Source organism: Furipterus horrens, unplaced genomic scaffold, assembly GCF_987537825.1.
Source record: "Furipterus horrens unplaced genomic scaffold, mFurHor1.1.pri manual_scaffold_3, whole genome shotgun sequence".
Classification (NCBI taxonomy): domain Eukaryota; kingdom Metazoa; phylum Chordata; class Mammalia; order Chiroptera; family Furipteridae; genus Furipterus; species Furipterus horrens.
The window spans coordinates 154,319,634-154,341,138 of record NW_028327173.1 but is presented as its reverse complement, the minus strand read 5'-3'; the positions used below and the strand labels follow the sequence as shown (position 1 = coordinate 154,341,138).

The following is a 21,505-nucleotide window of genomic DNA, read 5'->3' as shown; positions in this document are numbered from 1 at the left end:
GTGGGAGACAGGGCAGTGCTTTTTTCTTCTTCCTGTTTAATCTACTAAAAAAAGTAACATGGCAGTAGCAAGGTTTTCCAAAATAAAGCAGAAAATTATGTTGGTAGCATCATCCCAGGAACAGGACCAAAACCTCAAAGTATCAGAATCAGAAAAGTCGAGAGAAATAAAACGTATTAGAAGTATTTGGGAAGTGGTAGAGGACGGTTGTGGGTTTAGTTGATTGATTCATTCCTACGTGCCCAACCTGCCTTGCCCTGTTTCTCAGAGGATTTAAGGTGCTACGACAGAGGAAGGATAAGATTCCTATAAAAAACCAAGGGATTTCAGAGATCATCCTGTCTTGGCAGGTGAGAACCTTGCTATAGAGCAACTTATTTGGTGTCACATAGATTGTGGTATAATTGGAACTTGAACTTGGATCTGAATCTTTTCACAGAGTTCTTCCAAACATCCTTGTTCTCTCATACCTCTCATGAGAGGCACACTTAGCCTTCTTTCCTTCCTTCCTCCCTCCCTCCCTCTCTCTTCCTTCCTCCTTTCATTCATTTATGTTTGAATTTCCTGCCTCTCTAATTATCTTCTCAATGTTTATGTCTAGACATCTCCTTGATCCTAAGAAAAAATAAAATTACAAAAATGTTTATGTCCATTTTGATATGATCAAAATTTAATTGGACCAGGAATTCATGAGATGAAAAGCAAAAAATTCAAGTGAATCCCTCTTTTTTTAAAAAAATCATAATGTAACACAACCTTTTTTTTGGCTCAACGAGAGGCTACATCTCCAAAGGCACTTTGAATATTTAAGGATATGAGGCCTGACCAGGAAGGAGACCATTTCCACAAATGAGTCATTTGTACCACTCAGTGCTGTAAGAACATGCCCCACTATGGGGGCTCACTGTAGGTCTTATTTTAATACAATTGAAGACAATTTCTCACAGGATTACTGATGTGATTCATGGAAATAAGTATTTATTCAATCAACTCATATATATTTTTTTTTTTTCAAAACAATTTTTAAACACCTATGTGTTGGTCACTATGTGAAGCTACTGTAGAGAAAAAGAAAGAGCCATATAAAATGTCAGTCTAAAGATAGATCAGACATCTTCCTTTGGTAGAAAGGATATATATTTATAGATATTCTCAGCTGGGTTTTCAAAACTGTAATTAACTCCTAATTAGGATGCAAGTTGCTTCTTTAAAGGAACAACCTTATAAGAAACGATCAATAACTCTGGGAGTTTGATATGTTAGCATTGTTTGATTTAGTAATAGCACCCAGCCCCCCTTCTTTCCAAAAGTGTTCAAAGACATAAATCCTTTAAATAAATGTCAAGCTAATCTGAAATGACAATTATCTGATAGGTGTTTTTTTTTTTTTAAGATTTTATTTATTTATTTTTAGGGAGAGGAGAAGGGAGGGAGAAAGAGATGGAGAGAAACATCGATCGGTTACCTCTCACCTGACCCCAGTTGGGGAACGGGTCCACAACCCAGACTTGTGCCCTGACCAGGAATCAAACTGGCAACCTTTGGTTTGTGGGGTGATGCCCAACCCACTGAATCACACCAGTAAGGGCATTATCTGGTATTTCTTGATATGATTATCAAAATAAGACTTAAGAAACATCATTGTAGATTCTACCATAACCTGCTAGCATAGGCTTTGCAAGTTCAATTGGATGTGAATGAATTGGCTCTTTGAATAAATGCAAAATTCTTTCTGAGACAATGCAAAGCATAAAATTAGGCTTCAAGTCAACACAGTTAAATCATTCCATAAAGTCAAGTATTAGTAGTGCATCCCAGTGTTGGTTTTATGATCCCCAAGACCCATGATCCTTCCACAGTATCTAATCTGATTTCCCGTGCACTCACTTTTCTAGTCTCAGAAAATAGCTGACAGTTTTTACAACATCCTTGTATATATTTAACCATTATCAAACTCTTCCTCATCCCTCAATCATTTAGGCTATACAAACCTATACATATATTTTAAAATTTCTCATGAGACATTGCCTCTGTCTTGAAGTCATCCTTGGCACTCTTTCTAAGTCATTGTTATGAAACTCCAGATTCAAATAAATTTTCATATTGCAAGGCCCTAAGCATGACACCATACTCCCATACTCTAATCAAGGCAAGAATGATATTCCTTATGGTGGGGAGATTATTTTGTAGTTCCTGGACACTAGCTCCATTTTTATTATACAGACAGCAGCAGATTTGTTAATTTGTTTGTGATATTCTGTCAGCTACCCCTCCACAATTTACTTCTCTAGTTTGCTTGTGAAAACTAGCCCTTCCCAGTAACTGCTTCTCAGAGAAAGTGTCTAATAAGAACTGTAATATCTTCTGGTAATGTCATCAGAAAAATCTAGATTCTTATGCTTATTGGAGATAGTTGTTTTGCAGTGTTTCAAAGATAGGGATTACCACACCATTGCTACCAGCAATGCTAGGGCAAAGGGAGGCTAGTGGATGGGGCATTCTAAAGCCTCTGTCTTCACCAGTACTTCATACCCCTTTTTGGGGAAGTGGGGTGTGGAGGTTTGGAAAGTTACTTTTTTTCAATCTTCTGTAGCATACCATGCAAAGACAAGACGGAAAACCTCATCCTCCCTGCAGATTGCTGTTCTCAGCGTTTCTTGTATTAAATTCTAGAGCTAACACTGAACTTGAGTATTAGTCAAAATCATCCTATTTTTATAAAAATGTGGGCCCAAAATACCTGCCTTGAGACCAAAATTTGTGTTTTGAGATGTTTAAATATAAAATATGAGTATGTCTTCTCTTTAATGCATATGGAATATGAGGTATTGTTATGCAACTTCAGAGCAGAAAAGAGCTTGTAAAAGTACACCCTGTTATTCAGTTACCAGTTCATGTTCTGGAAGTATTTTGCTTTTATATAATCTTCTTTTACCAAAAATTTGTTATAATTTTTTTTGTATGTCCTTTTGCAGCCTGCCACATATTGGAATGCCGCAACGGAGCAGCCCAAGATGTCATAAGTACCATAGGGCAGGCTTTTGAGCTCCGGTTTAAACAATATTTGAAAAATCCTTCTTTGAGTACTTCTTGTGAAAGGTCAGCCAAAAGTTCTATAATTGTTTGACTTACTATGTTTTGTTTAATCTTAAAGTTAAGGTGGCATTTAAAAATTGACTAATAGCTCAAAAAACTAGTTTTGAACCTAGAGACCTGTGAGGGGCATCTGCAATTGCACCTTTTCTGTTTGAATTACAGCTGTGCTTTCCGAAGTGATTAAATTCATTTTTGAACTTCTCTCGATAAGACTGAGAAATTAAGTAACATAACCATCAAGAAGAAAAATGAATTTCTTGGCTCTTTGTGCCAGTAATTACTACAATGGCTGTATATTTCATAGAAATATAAAGGGCTTCATGGTTCAAACAGGAGATCCCACAGGTACTGGAAGAGGAGGTAATAGTATTTGGGGCAAGAAATTTGAGGACGAATACAGTGAATATCTCAAGCACAATGTTAGAGGTGTTGTATCTATGGCTAATAATGGCCCAAACACCAATGGATCTCAGTTTTTCATCACCTATGGCAAGCAGTCACATTTGGACATGAAATACACAGTATTTGGAAAGGTAATAGATGGTCTGGAGACTCTAGATGAATTGGAGAAGTTACCAGTAAATTAGAAGACATACCGACCTCTTAATGATGTGCACATTAAGGATATAACTATTCATGCCAATCCATTTGCTCAGTAGTTATAATAGACATGGACAAATACTTGGCAAACTCTTTGAGGAACACACCTATTGCGGTTTACCCAGTTTTAATTATGTCAGAGATTGCATCATTGTACTTGTCTACAACTAAGATCTTCTGAGCTGGTGGTACCAAGGGGACCCAGGTAGCTTTTATTCCCATTCTTAGAGCATATTCTTTACTATAACTGTTATCCAATGTACTTAATTTTTTTAATCTGTTTAAGTTTTGTTACATAAAAACATTCATTTAAAAAAAAAATTTGACTAATAAAATTAGTAGTTTTTTTTCTTATAAAGAGGCACAGTTTTAATGCAAACTAATAGTAACATTTTATATTTTTGTTCTATTCATATTTATCCAGATATTTCCTTTTGATTTGTAACAGAATTAAAGGAGACACTAAAAGTGAGACGGGATCAGTCATGTTTCTTTGATGTTATACAGAGCTATGACTTGATTAAATAGCCCCATAAAATAATAAACATCAACAAATTTCTCAGATTTGTTTCAACTCTAAATCCCTAGGATATCAGTAAAAAAAAAAAAAGAATCAAGAATGAAGAGCAAAATAATGAGTGTATTGCAGGAATTCCCGTTAGTTTTAGTTTGCAATGTAAATAGATCAGCTCCAGCTAAACTGTGACAGGGATGAAACACAGTTGACCCAAGGATCCGGTTGTTCTCAGGCACAAAAGGGCTGCAATGAAAGCCCAGCACTTGCAGGCCCGGGGGATGCGATGAGGCCCCTGGCTCGCAGAACTCATGTCTGAGAAATGGAACTCTTGGACACTTTTAAATACATTTCTCCCAATAATTTGTCACTTTCTGTATCAGCAAACCCTGGGTTTGGTGATGCCCTTTATGAGGTGGGTGAGCATAGCAAAGTATACGTGGTCGCCAGAAGGGCTAGCTGTTCACTTGTTCCCAGGATCACACTTACATCTTGGTTTTGTCATGTTGTTGACATGTAATGAACCCAACAAAACTGAGTGTGTTGTCAGTGGAATCAGTTCAGTTCAAAAGGACTTGATTTATTCTTTTTCATAAGAAACTTTTACTAATTCCAGTTTGAAAGAAAAGTACATTTATCTTTTTTTCTTTTTGCCCTGTTTCAATTTCAAAAACAATGCATGTTTACATAAATCTATCCTCTTGCCACATATGGTTTTAATATTTCTTTATGAACCCCATACACTCCCCTAGATCTGTGCAGACAAGGTAGCTGGCCATAGCTCTTCGATCTTTTTCATCTTGGTTTAATAAACTGGACCAGGTTCTCTGCCCAATATCTGCATTTTTTTTGAGCAAAGCATTTATGAAATGGTACAAAGCATGCTAGAGATACCCAGGAACACCTTAGTACTTTTATATCCTATTGACAAAATGCCTTATATTCAAGGAGTTCATATATACGTGTATATATATTTTAAATTACTGCCGCAGGGGAAGACACAAAAGCATCACTCTTGGCATTTTGGTTGGCTTACCCCACTTTAATTGTCTACAGAAATCTAAACAACTCAGCCATCTGGTTGCTTCCATCCAGATGTTCAACATTACTTAAGCACATCTGTAAACTTACAACATGAATGCAAAGTTTTTCAGGATGATTTGCATGGCTCTGATCCCTTTGCATCCCCTACAGCATTTGAATTCCCGCCCAGCCTCTTGGGGATTCTTTTTTCCCTTACAGTGAGGAGGTACATATTGATGACCATGTGGAGGAGAGAGAAGATCATGAGTATTACAATGAAATACCAGGAAAGCAGCCACCTGTGGGTGGTGTTTCAGATGTGCGGGTCAAAGTTCAAGCCACAGAACAAATGGCTTACTGCCCCATACGGTGTGAAAAGTTGTGCTATTTGGTAAGTAATGTTTTATTATTATTGGGCCTAGCAAGGCAATTAGCTTAATTTGAGGGTTTCCAAATGCTAGCTTAGAGAAAGGATCATCTACCTCAGTACGGAGCCAGAGAGTGAATCATGGATGAAGCCTGGAGTAGATCATTTTGACTCCTAATTCCCCAACCTCAGCCCTAGCAGCTGACCTCACAGCTCAGTTTACTGCGAACCGCAGGGCAGTCCAACATGTTATTCTCAACTTCACGCTTTCCCACCTCCAAGTCTTCCTATGTTCTCTTTGCTTCTCTTCCTTAGTTACTGTCTCCACAGCGAATCTTTCCCCTGAGTTTGTAATCCCTTCCCCTCCTACCAATTCTGTGCCCTTGTTCTGTCCATCAGCCTCTGGCTCAATCCTTACTCTCTGTTTCTACCAGTTCTTTCCCTCCTGTCTGCAAGTATACTCGGACTCCTCCAATCCAACTAATGTCCCACCTCCTCATCTTTCTTGTATCCACAAACTTCTAGAAAAAAAACTGTCTTTACCTCTGTTTTCAAATCTGTACCACACTTTTACGATCTGAACTCCACTTGACAACTTGATAGGAATTACTTTTATGGTGGTCACCAATGGTTTAATTGCTAAATCTGTTTTCTTCTCCAATATTCTGAATTTGTCCCCAGCATTTGATACCTGTTGGCTTCTTCTTCTTCTCCTTCTTCTTCTTCTTCTTCTTCTTCTTCTTCTTCTTCTTCTTCTTCTTCTTCTCCTTCTCCTTCTCCTTCTCCTTCTCCTTCTCCTTCTTCTTCTTCTTCTTCTTCTTCTTCTTCTTCTTCTTCTTCTTCTTCTTCTTCTTCTTCTTCTTCTTCTTCTTTCTTCTTCTTCTTCTTTCTTCTTCTTCTTCTTCTCCTTCTCCTCCTCCTTCTCCTTCTACTTCTTCTTCTTTTTCTTCTTCTTCTTTTTAGACCCCTTCAGTTAGCCTCTAAAACATTTTCATTGTGTGATACTTGTCCTGCATCTGTAGTTGCTGTTTTTCTTTTTTTGTCCTGTTTTCCAAATTTTATTATGAATATTTTCAAATATACAGAAAAGCTGAAAGAATTATACAGTGAACACTCATATACTCACCATCTAGATTCTACAATTAACATTTTACTATATTTGCTCTGTCATCCTATGTAGCCATCTATCATCTATCCTTCAATCTTATTTTTGATGCATTTCAAAGTCAGTTGCATCCTTTCTTTTCATATATTGTATTCTTGAATCCCCTCCCCTGGGAATCCAAGCCTCTGCTTGACCAACAGGAAAGCATGCTCCAATGCACTGCGCCCAACCCCAACTTCTCCTGAGGCTTGACACCGGTGTGTGCTCTCCCTCTAGCTTCTCTGTTTCCAGCTATTACCTCGCTCTCCAGCTGTCATGCCACAAATATTACGTTGCTTGTTTATATCAGGATTGAACTGAGCATTTTCTCCTTGACTCCAAACTAGATTTCTCTACTGATTTACTCATGTTAAATAATGGCATTGCTACTCTTTCAACAATCTACAGTCTTTTGTGTTTCTCACATTTTGAGCCCCATATCAATGGTCTTCCCAACCTACGATTCTACCATGAAAATAGCTTTTGAATATAACCAACCTTTTCCATTCCTATGCATCTTTCTAAGTTCTGGTACTCACTCTGCCAGATGATTCTGAAAGCCCCTTCTCTGTCTCTAAGTTCATTTCCCCAAACGCTCCTGAACAAAACTGCCAGAAAATTATTCTAAAACAAAGACACTCCTTCTCAAAGGCAGCAGTGGATCCCATTCATTACTGAAGAGAGCATGAGATTTTTAAGTATGAAAAGTGAGCCTGGCCCAAACCTCAGCAGAGTTGAGCTCCAATCTGCCACTTGATGATTAGATAGAGGTTTGCTAAATGGCCAGTGTTTATACAAGTGTCCTGGAAGTCACATTTTCTTGCTGAGATTTGGATTGAGCCTTGGAATGTGACCTCCCAAACAGAAACAGTATCCCTCAGGACACGAGCCTTGCCTTACGGTGGTAGCCTTGATGACCCTCACCCCAACCTCCGCAGCTCCAAAACAATGCACTATTGAAAGGAGTCTACACTCCCCACCCCAAACCTCAGTTTCCTTTTTATTTTACCCATCCGACACTTGCTGTATCAGAAAGTGAAGTTGTCTGCTCTGTTCTGCTGGGAGTATTATTTGAGTTTTGTTTGTGTTTTGAAAGTTTAGGACTGTATGCTAGTTTTGTAAATGTTTCATTGGTTTGTTGTTTGCACAGCCTGGGAACTCCAAGAGCAGCAGTGTGTATGAGAACTGTTTGGAACAAAGCAGGGCAGCAGGTAGGTACTGTCACTCTGCCCCACCTGCCACTCTCCTTACTCTTTTAAAAAAAATCCTCACCTAAGGGTATTTTTTTTCTTTTCATTGCTTTGAGAGAGAGAGAGAAAGAGAGAGAGAGAGAGAGATGTGAAAGAGAAATATTGATTGGTTGCCTTCTTGTACACACCCTGACTGAGATTGAATCTGAAACCTGGCTATGTGCCTTGACAGGGAATTGAACCTATGACCTTTTGGTCTACAGAACAACACTCCAACCAACTGAGCCTCATCAGCCAGGGCATCTTCTTACTCCTTTTAAGTCATGTGATCATGTGTGGATCTTACTTTTAAATACTTCATGGGAAAGGCAGGTATATATAACTAAACACATACTACTTCAGCTGCAGACCTCCCACATGCTGAGAGACGCTGCATGCCACATGTGTGTCAATTGGAAGGCTCGTGTTTCTCCTTCTACCATGCTGTTGTTCTGCCTTACGTGGTCTTTCACTTCCTTAGCATCCTGAAAGCTCTCACTGAAAAGGTGCTTCCTTTGCTCAAAACTCCAGGGACTCCCACTTCATAGATCAGACAGTGGGCTAATATGAAAATTAATGCTGTTGAATGCATTAGGATCAATATAAAACCTTTATTTTTGGTTGACAAAGGGAACAGAAGGAAATCTGCAATGTGAGAGTCCCGATTATGGTCCCTCCCCGCACCCCCACCCGCCCACCTCAGGCTTGCTTTTCCACAACGCAAATGTGGAATTTTCATAAAAATAAGGTATACTGACAAGTAGTCATTGCATTCTTATAAATTGTTGAAAGTATTTACTTGGGAAGGAAAGCTTTTCAGCTTTACAGGAGGAGATGACGGGAGAGTGTAAACAATACTAAGGAGGTGGGGTTGGATAACCACACTTAGGGATGCTAACGAAACTAGCAGGGACTGGCCACGTAGGAGGTAGTTGCTTCCAAGGATGCTTTTGTATTTCTTAAGGAATTACGCCAATGTAAGCTATTGGTTTTATTATTTTTATACAGTGGGGGAACATGAGGATTTATCTTTTTTTTTTTTTTTTTTGCTACAGCTATAATGACCACCTTTATCCAACCTGCAAAAATAATAGGAATAGTGAGCTCATGCAGTATTTAAAATTCTTCAAAAAACATGCCTTCTTTTGATAGAAATTAAAATTTCATGCCATTCTTTAAAGTTATTTAAAATTTTAAGCTAATTCTTAATAATATGAATAAAACAAATTAAATTGATAGTAAATGTAATTTTTTTTTTAAACTATGCTCCCTAGAGCTATCATTCCTTCCTCTCTCCCTCCTTTGCCTTACTCTGGAAATCCCTAACCTAAGGCCCTGTTGTATTGTAACCATTTTCTATCTGTGCTAAAGCTCACTTGGAATTATCTCCATGCCCTATTTTTATCTCATTTTATATTCTTCATTTATTCAACAGTTCACTCAATGACTATTTATTATCTTGTGGGTCAAGCACTGAGCCAGAACATTGTTTCTTTGAAAAAGCAGGTTCCCTGCTTACAATGGGAACCAACATGCTAGGAAGCCATCTCCCTAGACCTCAGGAATGGAGACCATGAGGGATAGAAAGACTCAACCCCCGCTCCAGGGGCCACAACAAGTGTGTGGTTCCTCCTATTGTGGCAGGAAAGACTTTCCTAATTTAGCATCCTTCCATCTGTAGACACCCAGAAATCAGGTGTTCCTGTTTTGGGGCCTGCCTGTGACTACTTGGCTTTATGTTTAAAAAGTGATCTGAAATTCTTGACCAATGAGCAAATTCATAGCAGTTGCTAGAATAGCAAATAGATATTTTTATGGTTTTTCCCAGAGATTCATACATAAGCATTTGAGAGACACCAATACAAATGTTTTCAATAAGATTTGGCTTTTTCCTCCAAAGACATTTGTTTATTCAAATATTGACTTAAAACTTGAATTCCAGTGTATTATAAATACTGCAATAGGCTTCTGGTTGTTGAAGGAGTTAATTGTCTTTGTTACCAAGGATATAAAATATCCCTATCCTTAATAAGAAATTCCCTTGTAAAAAAAAAAAAAAACAATTAGCAAAATAGAATAATGTTTCCCAGCCTTCAAGTTAAAATGAAAATGCTGATACTTTTCATCAAAAATATGTTAAAATTCCCACAAACCCTAAGGGCTTGCACTTAAAAACATTGGTGCTCACAGTACATACACTGTGCATGTATTTATTTTCTGCCACAAATCTTCTCTAAGGCTGGCTGGCTGGGTTCTCAGAGTAATGCTCGGTACAAAGAACTTGCGGAATGTGTAATGGCTGGCAAGTGTGGTTAAGCCTAATCAACCACACACTTCACCCTAGAAAGATCTTAAATTTGGGTACAGGGTGAGATATCTCTTTAAAAAGTTTTTTAAGACAAGATTGTTGTCTTAAATATAATGACATATTTTTAAAAAATGGTAGTTTTCGAGAAGGGGGATAAGTAAGGGAAGGGTTTAGTCAAAGAACCCGTATAAATGACTCATGGACATGGACAACGGGGAGGGATATGATTGTGGGAGAGGGGGTGGGTTGGGTGGGGGAGAGAAATTGGGGGAAAAGGGGACAACTGTAATTGAAAAACCAAAATAAAAAAATTAAAAAAATTAAAATAAAAAAAATAAAATATCAAAAATAAATAAATAAATAAAAATAAAAAATGGTAGTTTTCAAGACAGACTGGGTATAGACAGTGGTGCTTTTGTGCAATCCTGTGAGATGGCAGACTTGATGTGGTCAGCTCATGTCACTGCTCCGCAAGGAGCAGACGAGTCGGCGCCTGGGCTAAAGGTTGGCTCAGGGTCTTTAGAACATGGCAGGGTCAGAATGGGAAGACACTCAGTCTTCTGGTTATTCAGCTGACAAACATTTTTCTTTTGAGTATCTGCTTTCTACCAAGCATTGTAGATGAAGAAGATACACAGATAAGTTCATTCTAGTTTCTCCTCAAAGACTCAAGGAGTTTGTAGTCTTAAAGGGAAGACAGATAGGTAAACAGATACCTACAGTGTATGGCACCTTACCCAGCCTGGTGGAGGGAGAAACATATGGGGAAGGCTTCCTGAAGGAGGTGGATTCAGAGAAGAATTAAAAAAAAAAAATCTTACCGAAAGATATGTTTATTGATATTAAAGAGAGAAGGGGGGGGGAGAGACAGAGACAGAGAGAAAGAAAGAAAGAAAGAAAGAAAGAAAGAAAGAAAGAAAGAAAGAAAGAAAGAAAGAAAGAAAGAAAGAAAGAAAGAAAGAAAGAAAGAGAAAGAAAGAAAGAAAGAAAGAAAGAAAGAAAGAAAGAAAGAAAGAAAAGAAAGAAAGAAAAGAAAGAAGAAAAGAAAGAAAGGCATTGATTAATTGCCTCCCATAAGCACCCTGACTGGGGATTGAACCTGCAACCTAGGTATGTGCCCTGACTGGAAATTGAACCTGCATGCTTTAGGTGTAAAGGATGACACTCCAATGAACTGAGCCACCCGACCAGAGCAGAGCAGAATCTTAGGAGATAAATAGAAGTTATGTAAAGAAAGGGATATTACCACCACAGATAAGCATCATGTACAGAGGCCCAGAGTCAATGAATAAATACACAACTGAGCATTGGTAGGAACTGTTTACTGAATGCTTACTATGAGGCAGGCACTATGTTCAGTGAGTGTCTCACCCACATTCTTTCATTCAATCCTCACAACTGTACTTAAGCCAGGCATCCCCATCTTACAAATATGAAAACTGACACTTAGGATAAGTAACATGCCTCAGGCCACACAAATAGTAAGAGAGAACACTGGGATCTGAAGTCAGGCTCATGTTAACTTAGAAGCACAGTGCTTGCAAACACTTTAGAACATGTCCAACTTACAGTAAATTTTTATAAGCAGGCACTCCTAAATAAGTGATAATTCAATTATGTATAAGTAATCTACACATATATATTATGCATGTATTATACAATACACAAAAATAGAAAATTTCAAAGTTAGAGTTCATGATAAACATTCTTTTAAAGTCTTGCTAATTACATTGGCCAAATACTGTCATTAGGTAACATCTCAAGGCCCGATATACATTTAAAGCATTAATTGATATAACTCTACATTCAAATCTGAATAATTTAAACTTTTGGTAAGTCAAAGTTTGGATCTAATTAGATTATTCTTATTCAGAAGTTCTAATGTATCTAAGGAGGAAAGTGTACTAAGAAGAATAATCTTCAGTCCTTGATTTCTTTGCAGTGATATTGTAGCCTCATATCCATTTGTGAAAGTAAGTTTAGTTTAAATTAGATAATACATTTCATAAATTAAGCTAACCAAGCAAATGGAAACTATCCTGTGTTGCAAAATGCTTCAAACAAATATGATGCCTTGTCAATCCCTTCCTTTGTAGAAAGCCTGGTCCCCCCTCAGGGTATCCTATGTACAGAATAGGACATGGCACAGGTGACATGTAATGTGCTGGACAGACAAGGTGTAAAGGAGGAGCAGGCAGTAAGAACTATTGTTTTCTGACTGGGCTTCCCCTATTTGTCATACTCTTGGGTCTCCATTCTGTGCATTATAGGAATCATAGCACTATGTGAAATTCAATACGAAGTCGGTCCTTTTTGGACCACACGGAACGGATTTAATGACTGAAACAATAGGACTGATGTTTTATGGTGAGACAATGGAATGGCAATGCCACTACTTCACGTGCAGCCTCCTGGGCATCTTGTAGCACTTATGGCCACAGCTATAAATGTACGAGTTTCAACAGAAAAGCAAAAATATTCTATCCTGGCATTCTCAGGACAGAACTATCTGGAGAATACAAAGTACTTTAACTACCTGCCATCAGGTGGTGAAACATGGTGCTAACTTCCATTCATCGAGTAACTATTTGTTGATGTCATTTTATGTGCCGGGCATGTGCTAGGAGCAGGAGTTGGCAGCCGTGAACAAGACAGAAAGGATCTCTGTCTTCATGGAGTGTGCAGTCTAGATGTAGTACACACATAAAAAAATAATAACATAAGCAACAGAACTTATTTTTCTTGTGACACGGGCTTCAAAGGTAAAGCACAAACTGCTAGGAAAGAAGAGAAACTTAGCCTAATCTGAGAAGGTGAGAGAAGGCTCTCTTGAGAAAGTGGTGGTTACACAGACACCTGAAGGGCGAGAATGGTGGAGAGGGAGACAGAAGAGCCTGTCAATCATAGAAGATGACCTCACAGTGGAGATCACACTGCAGGAAGGCCAATGTAAGCTCTGGAAGGCATTGGGGAGGAGGGGTGACAAGGGAAGGAGGGTGGCTAGGAGTAGGGCCTAGGGCTTGTCGAAGACTTTGAGCTTTATTTGAAGATGCAGTGGAAAGGAATGAAAGGGTTTTGAACCTCTGAGAAATACAATCAGATTTTCAGTTCTGAAGTAGTCATTTTGGCCATAATATATAGAATAGAATGGAGGAGAGAGGACAGAGTAAGGGGGAGGAGAAGACAACCTGAGGACTCAGTCCTTTTTGTTCAATAACTGAGTAAACATCAGGAGTTGCTGCAAGGCCTAGCTGGGCAGAACAAAACTTTGGGCACAGAGAGAAGAGAGACTTCCCACAATTAATGATTTTAAATGGAGCATTGAGTTCTTTGAAAAGGAATTTAAATAATTGATATTCAAGTTCCATGCAGCACATGTGTTTTCTTAGTTCCTGGACAGCAGCTCTGAGCAGTGTTGCCCGTGTGTTTGTGCTGTTTCCTGGACAGTCAGCCTCCCTGGCTGTTCTTCTTTGGGGCCTTCCTGCTCCTTTTCTGTCTGTTGTTGAAGCAGTGGGGCAAGGAGGCCAAGGAGAAGGAGCTTTTCCTCAAAGACCAGAGCTTATCTTATTATTACAGGTCAAATTGAAATGTCAATATTCAGTCCTTGTAGAAGATGGGGGTGGCTTTTCACTTCCTATCAATTCTAGACTCAAGTATGATTTTATTTATTGTTTACAAAGCAAAACATGATACATTGATTACGACTAATCACTACAGGTAACGCCCATGAGAGAGGGGTGCAGTCCCAAAGAGACACCTCATTAATGAAGCACACATGTCGAGTGGATCTCTTTGATGACCCTTGCTACATTAACATGCAAGCTCTTCAAGGTACACTCAGCCCTGCCCAGAATCACAGCTCAGCTCAGCCAGTGGGGAGCCTGTGGCACCGTGAAAGTAAGTAACAACTTTTTGTCTGTATTAGTTTCTTGTGGGTGCTGTAACAAAGTACCTCAAACCAAGTATCTTAAAATAACAGAAATTTATTATTTCACAGTTCAGGAGGCCAGAAATCCTAAATCAAGATGTTAGGTGTGTTGGTTCCTTCTGAAAGCTCTGGAGAAGAACTTGTTCCATGCCTTTCGTAGTTCCTTGGCTTGTAGACAGATTACTCCAGTCTCTGCCTCAGTCTTCACATGGTCTTCACCCTTGTGTCTCAAATCTCCCTCTTCTTCCTCTTATAAATCAACAGTCTGTGAATTTAGGGCTCACCTAAATCCAGGAAAATCTCATCTTGAGATCACTAATGACATCTGCAATTACCCTTTCCCCAAATTAGGTCACATTCACAGGTATGTGGAGTTAGGATTGAACCTATCCTTTTGAGGTTACTATTCAACTCACTATACTGTCTCTCATTTTACAGAAGCCTATTTTCTTGGCCTCATTTTCAAGGAGCTAAAAGGATTCTTTCTTACCTCAGTCCCTCACCACAATAACTTAATAACAGTTATTAACAGAATTTTGTGGCAATGTTAATGGGTTTCAAGGTTTTGGGACTTAGATTTTGAATAACCTTTTCAAATACTTTAAATTGACTGCCAATTTTTGGTTTATGCTCTGCGCTCTTGCTGAAGGAAGGACTGTCAAAGCAAGGAGATAATTTTGTTCTTGTTTGTTTGCATGACGAACAATGGCCATGATTTTGTTTCTGTGTCTTGATGGTGTTATTTTATTCATTTCAAAACCCCTTGATAAGTCATTTCTATAAACTTAAATAAGATGGCTTCTTTTAAAAACCATACACTGTGAGTAAAAACAGTAAGATCTTACTTAATCTTAAAATATATCACTTTCTTGCCAAAGTGCTTCCAGGGATAAAAGCAGAAACAGACACATAAACAAATAAAAGCAAAAACAAGCCAAAAGCCTTCAATCAACAGGAAAAAATAAATAAACCAAACATGCTTTTCATAAAATATTGAAGCTTGTTGGGTTCAGAGATTGGCTTAGGTGTCAAATTTGGTTAATTACAAAGATAGAGAACCCATCACTGAACAACGCTTTTCATTAGCCCAGAAAGCCTTGCCAGAACTTCACAGCCAGTGTGGCCAGACAGCAGAACAAAATTTAAAAGGAGATTTTGCTGAGCCTCAGCTTAACCAGATCACCTAAACTCTCCAGTCTAAGAAACAAAGGTCCATGTTGCCAGCCAGGTGGCAAATGGACCATGTTGTTGCCAGTTCTCCAAAGCCACTCTTGGCTCCCAAGCATCCCTGTAGGGTTCCCGGGAAGCAGACACTGAGATGGGGCTTGTCATGCAGGGTCTTCACTGGGTTCAGTTATCGGGAAGGCAGGGTTGGAAGCAGGCTTGGGCAGAGGGAGAGATGGAGCTCCCACACACCCCAGACAGAGCCTCAGCCCACCCTGCAGAGAGCACGCGGGCCTGTCAGAGTTGCCCCCTGTTGGGACCACGTATCTCAGCCCTTGGATGTGGGCCACAGGAGGGCTTGTAGGAGGGGAGGGTAGCTCTCTGAAGCTGAGGCGGGCCCTGAAGGGATGGTTAGCTGGAGGCTGGCTGCTCACACCCAGGGCACCTGGACCTTCCTTGACGGGGGATCTGAGTAGTGGATCTCCACATCCATCACAGAGAGCATCTTCTGCCATGGACAATTGGATATGTAACAAACTCGGATTCCTGCAGTGAACTTAACTACACTGTAGAGCGTCCTGTGCAGATAAGGTTATATTTGTTAGAGGGATGGCTTTTTGAAGCAATGGTTGTGGACCTCATGTTTTAAAAATGACTTTATACGACTGTGCACTTGATAGCTTCTATGTCATGGACTTCTCAGAGCAGCAACATATTATTAGAAATATGGCCCCAATTAGGTGATCTGATCTACTCCTGATTCTCAGCTGCATTCCTTTATAACCAAGTCTTTAATGTGAAAAATGTTTGTAACTCAGGCCAAGAAACTTTCTCTTTTGTCATAAACAATTTAATAATATGAAAAGGCAACATCATTCCTGCCACTGGCGGATAGTAAACAAGTCCTCCTGTGTCCAAAACAGTAATGCCAAAATGTGTTTTTGCTGACTGCCGCCTTCTTTTCATCCTTTTCCCCCTCCATGACTCAGTGGCAACAAGCTCAATAATTCAGGTCTCTAGAGCTCTTTCTCTATTTATTTCTTATTAGGATTTAATGTACCATAGCCCTCCTGAGCTTCTTGCTATCCCCTCGAGGTTAATTTTAGTCTATCATTACTCCCTCCAAAAATTTAAATCCAGCCCCCAAAATACAAATAATGTTGACTTAAGAAAATTCAGTAGAGATAGAGTAGGGATAACTTGGTACATACTTTTCTGCAAAATATCTTAAATACACCTTTTAGCTTTTCTCCCCTAATGTTTCTTCCTATTTCTTTCTAGCTTCTTCAGGCACACTTAGCCTCTCATTGTGGAATTTAGTCACATGGCCATACCTACCTTCAAAGGGGCTAAATAAGTTGTTGTAGCTGGCCGACCACGAGCCCAGCTAAACTATCATGTCATGAAAGGGAGAATAGATGCTGGTGAACAATGGTCTCTGCTACCTTTCTGCCACCCAAATATCCATGAGCTCTTCTTTTTGGATGGAACGTATTTGCCCTCTCCCAAAGGAAGACATTGCAAATACCCCATATGATTACAGTATCCAGGTTAAAAGTCCATGACATCTGGGTGAGGGTGATGTGAGTCCCCTCCAATAAGATAACTGCAGCACAAACTAATGTTTACAAAGGGAAACATGCAGAATGCACAGTGGTTACTGGTTTTCTGGTGACTACCAAATCCTGCCAGGCAGTAATTGTGCAGGCTCCCTGAGCTGGAAGTAGAAGATGATTTGCTTGACTCTGGTTCTTCTTTGGGAGAGAACCTCTTTGTCTGTTATCCGTGGGCTGGAACTGTGCCTTCTGGGATGTTCCTGCCATTATCTTCCATGTGTACATTTAAAGTAAATGTTGACGAATGTGCCTTTTTGGGGGACTTCACAACTTTCACAGCCTATTTCCTATTGGTGTGGGCTTGAGAGATGGGAGTTTGCTTTAGAGGCTAAACTGAGAGAGACCAGAAGAGATTGTTATTTCTCTGGCAATGTAATTTACCAAAAAACTTAGTAGGACTTTGCTTTATTCACTTAGAGTCAGTTCTGCATGAAATTTCCCAAAAAAATTTTAAAATGTTTTATTGATTATGCTGTTACAGTTGTCCCAGTTTCTTTTCCCCCTGCTCCCCTCCACCTAGTGAACCCCTCTCCCGCCATTTGTACCCCCCCCCTTAGTCCATGCCCATTGGTTGTGCATATAGTTTTTCTCAACCTCTTCCTGTCTACTCCATTCCCTCCTACTATGCTTCTTAATTCCTGCCTCATCTCCCTCCCTTTTCCCGCTTCCCCCTCTCCGCTGACCTCCCTCCAATATGTTCCCCATACCTATAGTTCTTTTCCCACTCTCATTGCCTACTTAGTTTGCCTTTGTTTCAATTCCCTAGCTTCTGTTGTTGGTTGTTGTGATACAGTTTTCATTTTAATGTTCATAGTTTTGATCCTCCTTCTAAACCAGTCCCTTTAACATCTCATATAACAGTGGTTTGGATCTAATGAACTCCTTCAGTTTTACTTTGTCCTGGAAACACTTTCTCCGCCCTTCTATTCTGAATGACAGTTTCACTGGATAGAGTATTTGTGGCTGTAGGTTTTTGCTTTTCATTACTTTGAATATTTCTTGCCAGTCCCTTCTTGCCTGCAAGGTCTCCTTTGAGAAATCAGCTGCTAGTCTAATTGGGACCTCTTTATACATGATTTTTTTCTTCTCTCTTGCTGCTTTTAAGATTCTCTCTTTATCCTTAATTTTTGACATTTTGATTATAATGTGTCTTGGTGTGGTTCTCCCTGGGTCCAGTTTATCTGGAACTCTCTGTGCTTCCTGGACCTGTAAGTCTATTTCCTTCCCCAAGTTTGGGAAGTTCTGCTTCATTATTTTTTCACATATTTTTTCACTTCTAGTTCTTCTTCTTCACCTTCTGGCAATCCTGTAATCCTCACTTTTTGTTTCCTCTTTCTGCACTGGTTGACTGTTTGTTCCTTCCCTATGTTCCAATTTGTTGATTTGATCCCTGGTTTTCCTTTCCTCACCACTTGTCTCATATGTGTTTTCATTCATTTCAGCAGGACTAGCCTTCATTCCTTCCCCGTCGTATTCAATATCTTTTGTTAATTCTGTAAGCTGCCTTATGACTATAGCTCTGAACTGAGCCTCAGAAAGTTTTTCTATTTGTTCATCGGTTAATTTCTTTATATGCTTTTTTGTTAGCTTCATGACTGGTATTTCAATCATTATTTCTGCCATCCTGACCATTTTCGTTTATCTTTCCTTCTTGGGCAGGGCTGTCACACCTCCTACGCTATCCGGTGCAGCACCCTGAGCACTGTCACAACCCGGTGACCTTTTCCACCACACTGTGGTGCTTTGTGTAGGGGCTGGGGTCTGAGATGGATTCTTGCCGTTACTCTCCGCTGAGAAACTGGGAGCCTCTTCCTCTGTCCTCATGCCCTCTGGGCGTCACAGTCTGAGGCAATAGGGGGGTCTGCCTTCTCTAGCATTAGAATCGCCAGCTGACGAGTCTTGACTGCAGCCGGGATTGCTCCCCTACGTTTCTCGCAGTCCCGCCACTATCACCGCTGCTACCGCGGACAGCCTAGCCCGACCTTTCCAACCCGGTTTCGCCCCTCCTACCATCCAGACAAGCACCACTGGTTTATAACTTCATACGTTGGACTTCCATGTAGTTTTATTTTATAGAATTTCTGGTTATTTTTGGTTTTGAGGTAGTTGTATTCCTTCTTAGTTGTGGAGGGAGACAAAGCGTGTCAGTCTAAGCCTCCATCTTGGCCAGAAGTCCCAAATATTTCTTTTTTAGCCTCTTATTGCCTGAAGCGTGCCATCTTTCTTTCTTGTTATTGGTATTTTCTATCTTTTCTTTTCTTGATAAGTGTTCATTGAGATTAATTAATTTAATTCATCTTTCCAAAGCACCCAGGTTTTGGTTTCATTTTCTCTATTTTTTTCATGTTTTCTGTTTTATCGATTTCAATTTTTATCTTTACTATATCTTCTATTTGCTTTGGATTAATTTTTCTGTTTTTTTTTTTCAACTTCCACTACATTTTTTTTCTAACAGCTTTATTGTTTTATATCTATAATAAAATATTTGTTCCACTTAAACTTTATATGAGGTGGGGGTTCTAACAATGTTATCTATGTAAAGGATTTAATTTTCAAAACACTGCTTTCTTTAATACTAATCTCTATTATACTAGGTTTCTCTGAATATATGAATCCGTTTCTGAGCCTTTTATATATGCGAATGCTTTTTCTATTGGCCCATTTGTTATATAACAGTATATTAATTACTATGTACTAATTACTATGGCTTTGTAATATATCTTAATAAAATGTGATTCTTCCTGTATATTACAGATAATTTTTCTCTGAGTAGCATCTCAGTCCTTCATTTATGTTTAACATTTTATGTTAATATATTCTGCTACCAACTTTTAGACATCTTGTTTTTTCAAAAAAATATTTATTTATTTTCAGAAAGAGGGGAAGGGAGGGAGAAAGAGTGGGAAAGAAACATTGATGTGTGAGAGAAACATTAATCGGTTGCCTCTCACATGCCCTCAACTGGGGACCCGGCCTGCAACCCAGGCATGTACCCTGACAGGGAATCAAACCAGTGACCTTTTACTTTGCAGGGCAGTGCTCAGTCCACTGAGCCACAACACCCAGGACTAGACATATTTTCCCCTCAATAATGCAAATAAATTAGTCTTTTTAAATTTTCCTGTGCACACTAATCTGTACTGATGAACATACAGTTGATTCTCATTATTCATGGATTCTGTATTTGAGAATTTGCTTGCTCACTAAAATTTACTCATAACACCAAAATCAATACTCGTAGTGTTACTGAACATAAATGGGGGTTTGGCTGCCCACTGCCATCAAAGGCGAACTGTAGAGGCAGAGGCTGTTGAGAAAGGAAAGAGGTTTTAATTCAGATGCTGAATGATCTGAGAGAATGGGGAGCTCGTCATCTCAAAGCTCATCTCCTCTGCAAAACTCAGACAAAACCCAGCCATTCTCGGCAAGACCAAAACTAAAGGCAGTGCCCAGAGTTCCTGCTCCATTTTAAAGTACTGTCCTTTGGAGCTTGAGGTGGCTGCTAAGCAGTTATCCGTGAAGGTTAGCTTGTTTCCAGCTGCTGTGCAGCTTCAGGCTCCCTTCTGGAGGCTGAGTGAACCTGGCACCACCATTGACCATGTGGCTTTCAGGCCAGAAGGTCCCATGCTCCTGGGCCAGAGAGCACATGAACACTGCAGTGAATGCTCCACCAGGTCAGAGAGACAGGGAGAGAGAGACTTTCTCCTGTAGGCCACAGGCCACGTGAGTGTGTGGCCCATGGAGAGGAAATCAGTGTGTTACATAAGCGTCATTCGGGCGTAGTTATGGTGCTGTTGGCGTTTACTTCAGTGTTAATGAGTCAATATATGCCATGTAAGGTGTCTTTACACAGAAACACACATAAAATAAGGTGATATATGATTGATGAAAATGTTGTGAGCTGAGGCTTGAAAGAACATAGCCCTGCATGTCCCCTAGGGACAGCGGCTCACTTTTCACTAAGTCAGTGTTCACAGCAACTACATGAATAAAGAGGAGTCACTACTTATGGTCCTCCTGAATCAGAGATGGAGTCATTATAACATGTCATGGGGAGAAAAGAGGAGGCTCTTCTTCCCACAACAGAAACCTACTGATTATCCCCAAACCCTGATACTCTTCTCACAAGTTTATGTCCCTCTTCTGATTTCATCTTTAGTTATGTGGCTATCTACTATCCTGACTTTTGTATACATTTTTAATTCTATGAAGAGTTTTTTCCAGTCTTTTGATAATATAATAATCAATATTATCAAAAACATCCTTTATATGTGCATTCAAAAAACTGAATGCATTGCCCTGGCCAGGTAGCTCAGTTGGTTGGAGCATTGTCCAAATAATACCAAGGTTGAGGGTTCAATCCCTGGTCAGGGTACATACAAGAACCAACCAATGAATGCCCTGGCTGGTGTCGCTCAGTTTATTGAGTGCTGGTCTGTGAAACAAAGGGTCGCTGGTTCGATTCCCAGTTAGAGCTTGAGAGGCAAGCACACATTGATGTTTCTTTTCCTTTCTT

At 39.6% G+C, this 21,505-nt stretch overlaps 1 protein-coding gene across 1 annotated transcript in view; it reads left to right on the top strand.

Annotated features, from left to right (window-relative positions):
• The window catches only part of SHC4 (SHC adaptor protein 4), a 114,118-nt gene that overhangs the window by 80,209 nt on the left and 12,404 nt on the right, over positions 1 to 21,505 (top strand). Inside the window, exons 7-10 of the mRNA XM_090270574.1 lie at positions 2,976 to 3,099; positions 5,453 to 5,624; positions 7,895 to 7,955; positions 13,999 to 14,178. Of these exons, the coding sequence (XP_090126700.1) occupies positions 2,976 to 3,099; positions 5,453 to 5,624; positions 7,895 to 7,955; positions 13,999 to 14,178 (537 nt within the window). The remainder of the gene's footprint in view (positions 1 to 2,975; positions 3,100 to 5,452; positions 5,625 to 7,894; positions 7,956 to 13,998; positions 14,179 to 21,505) is intronic.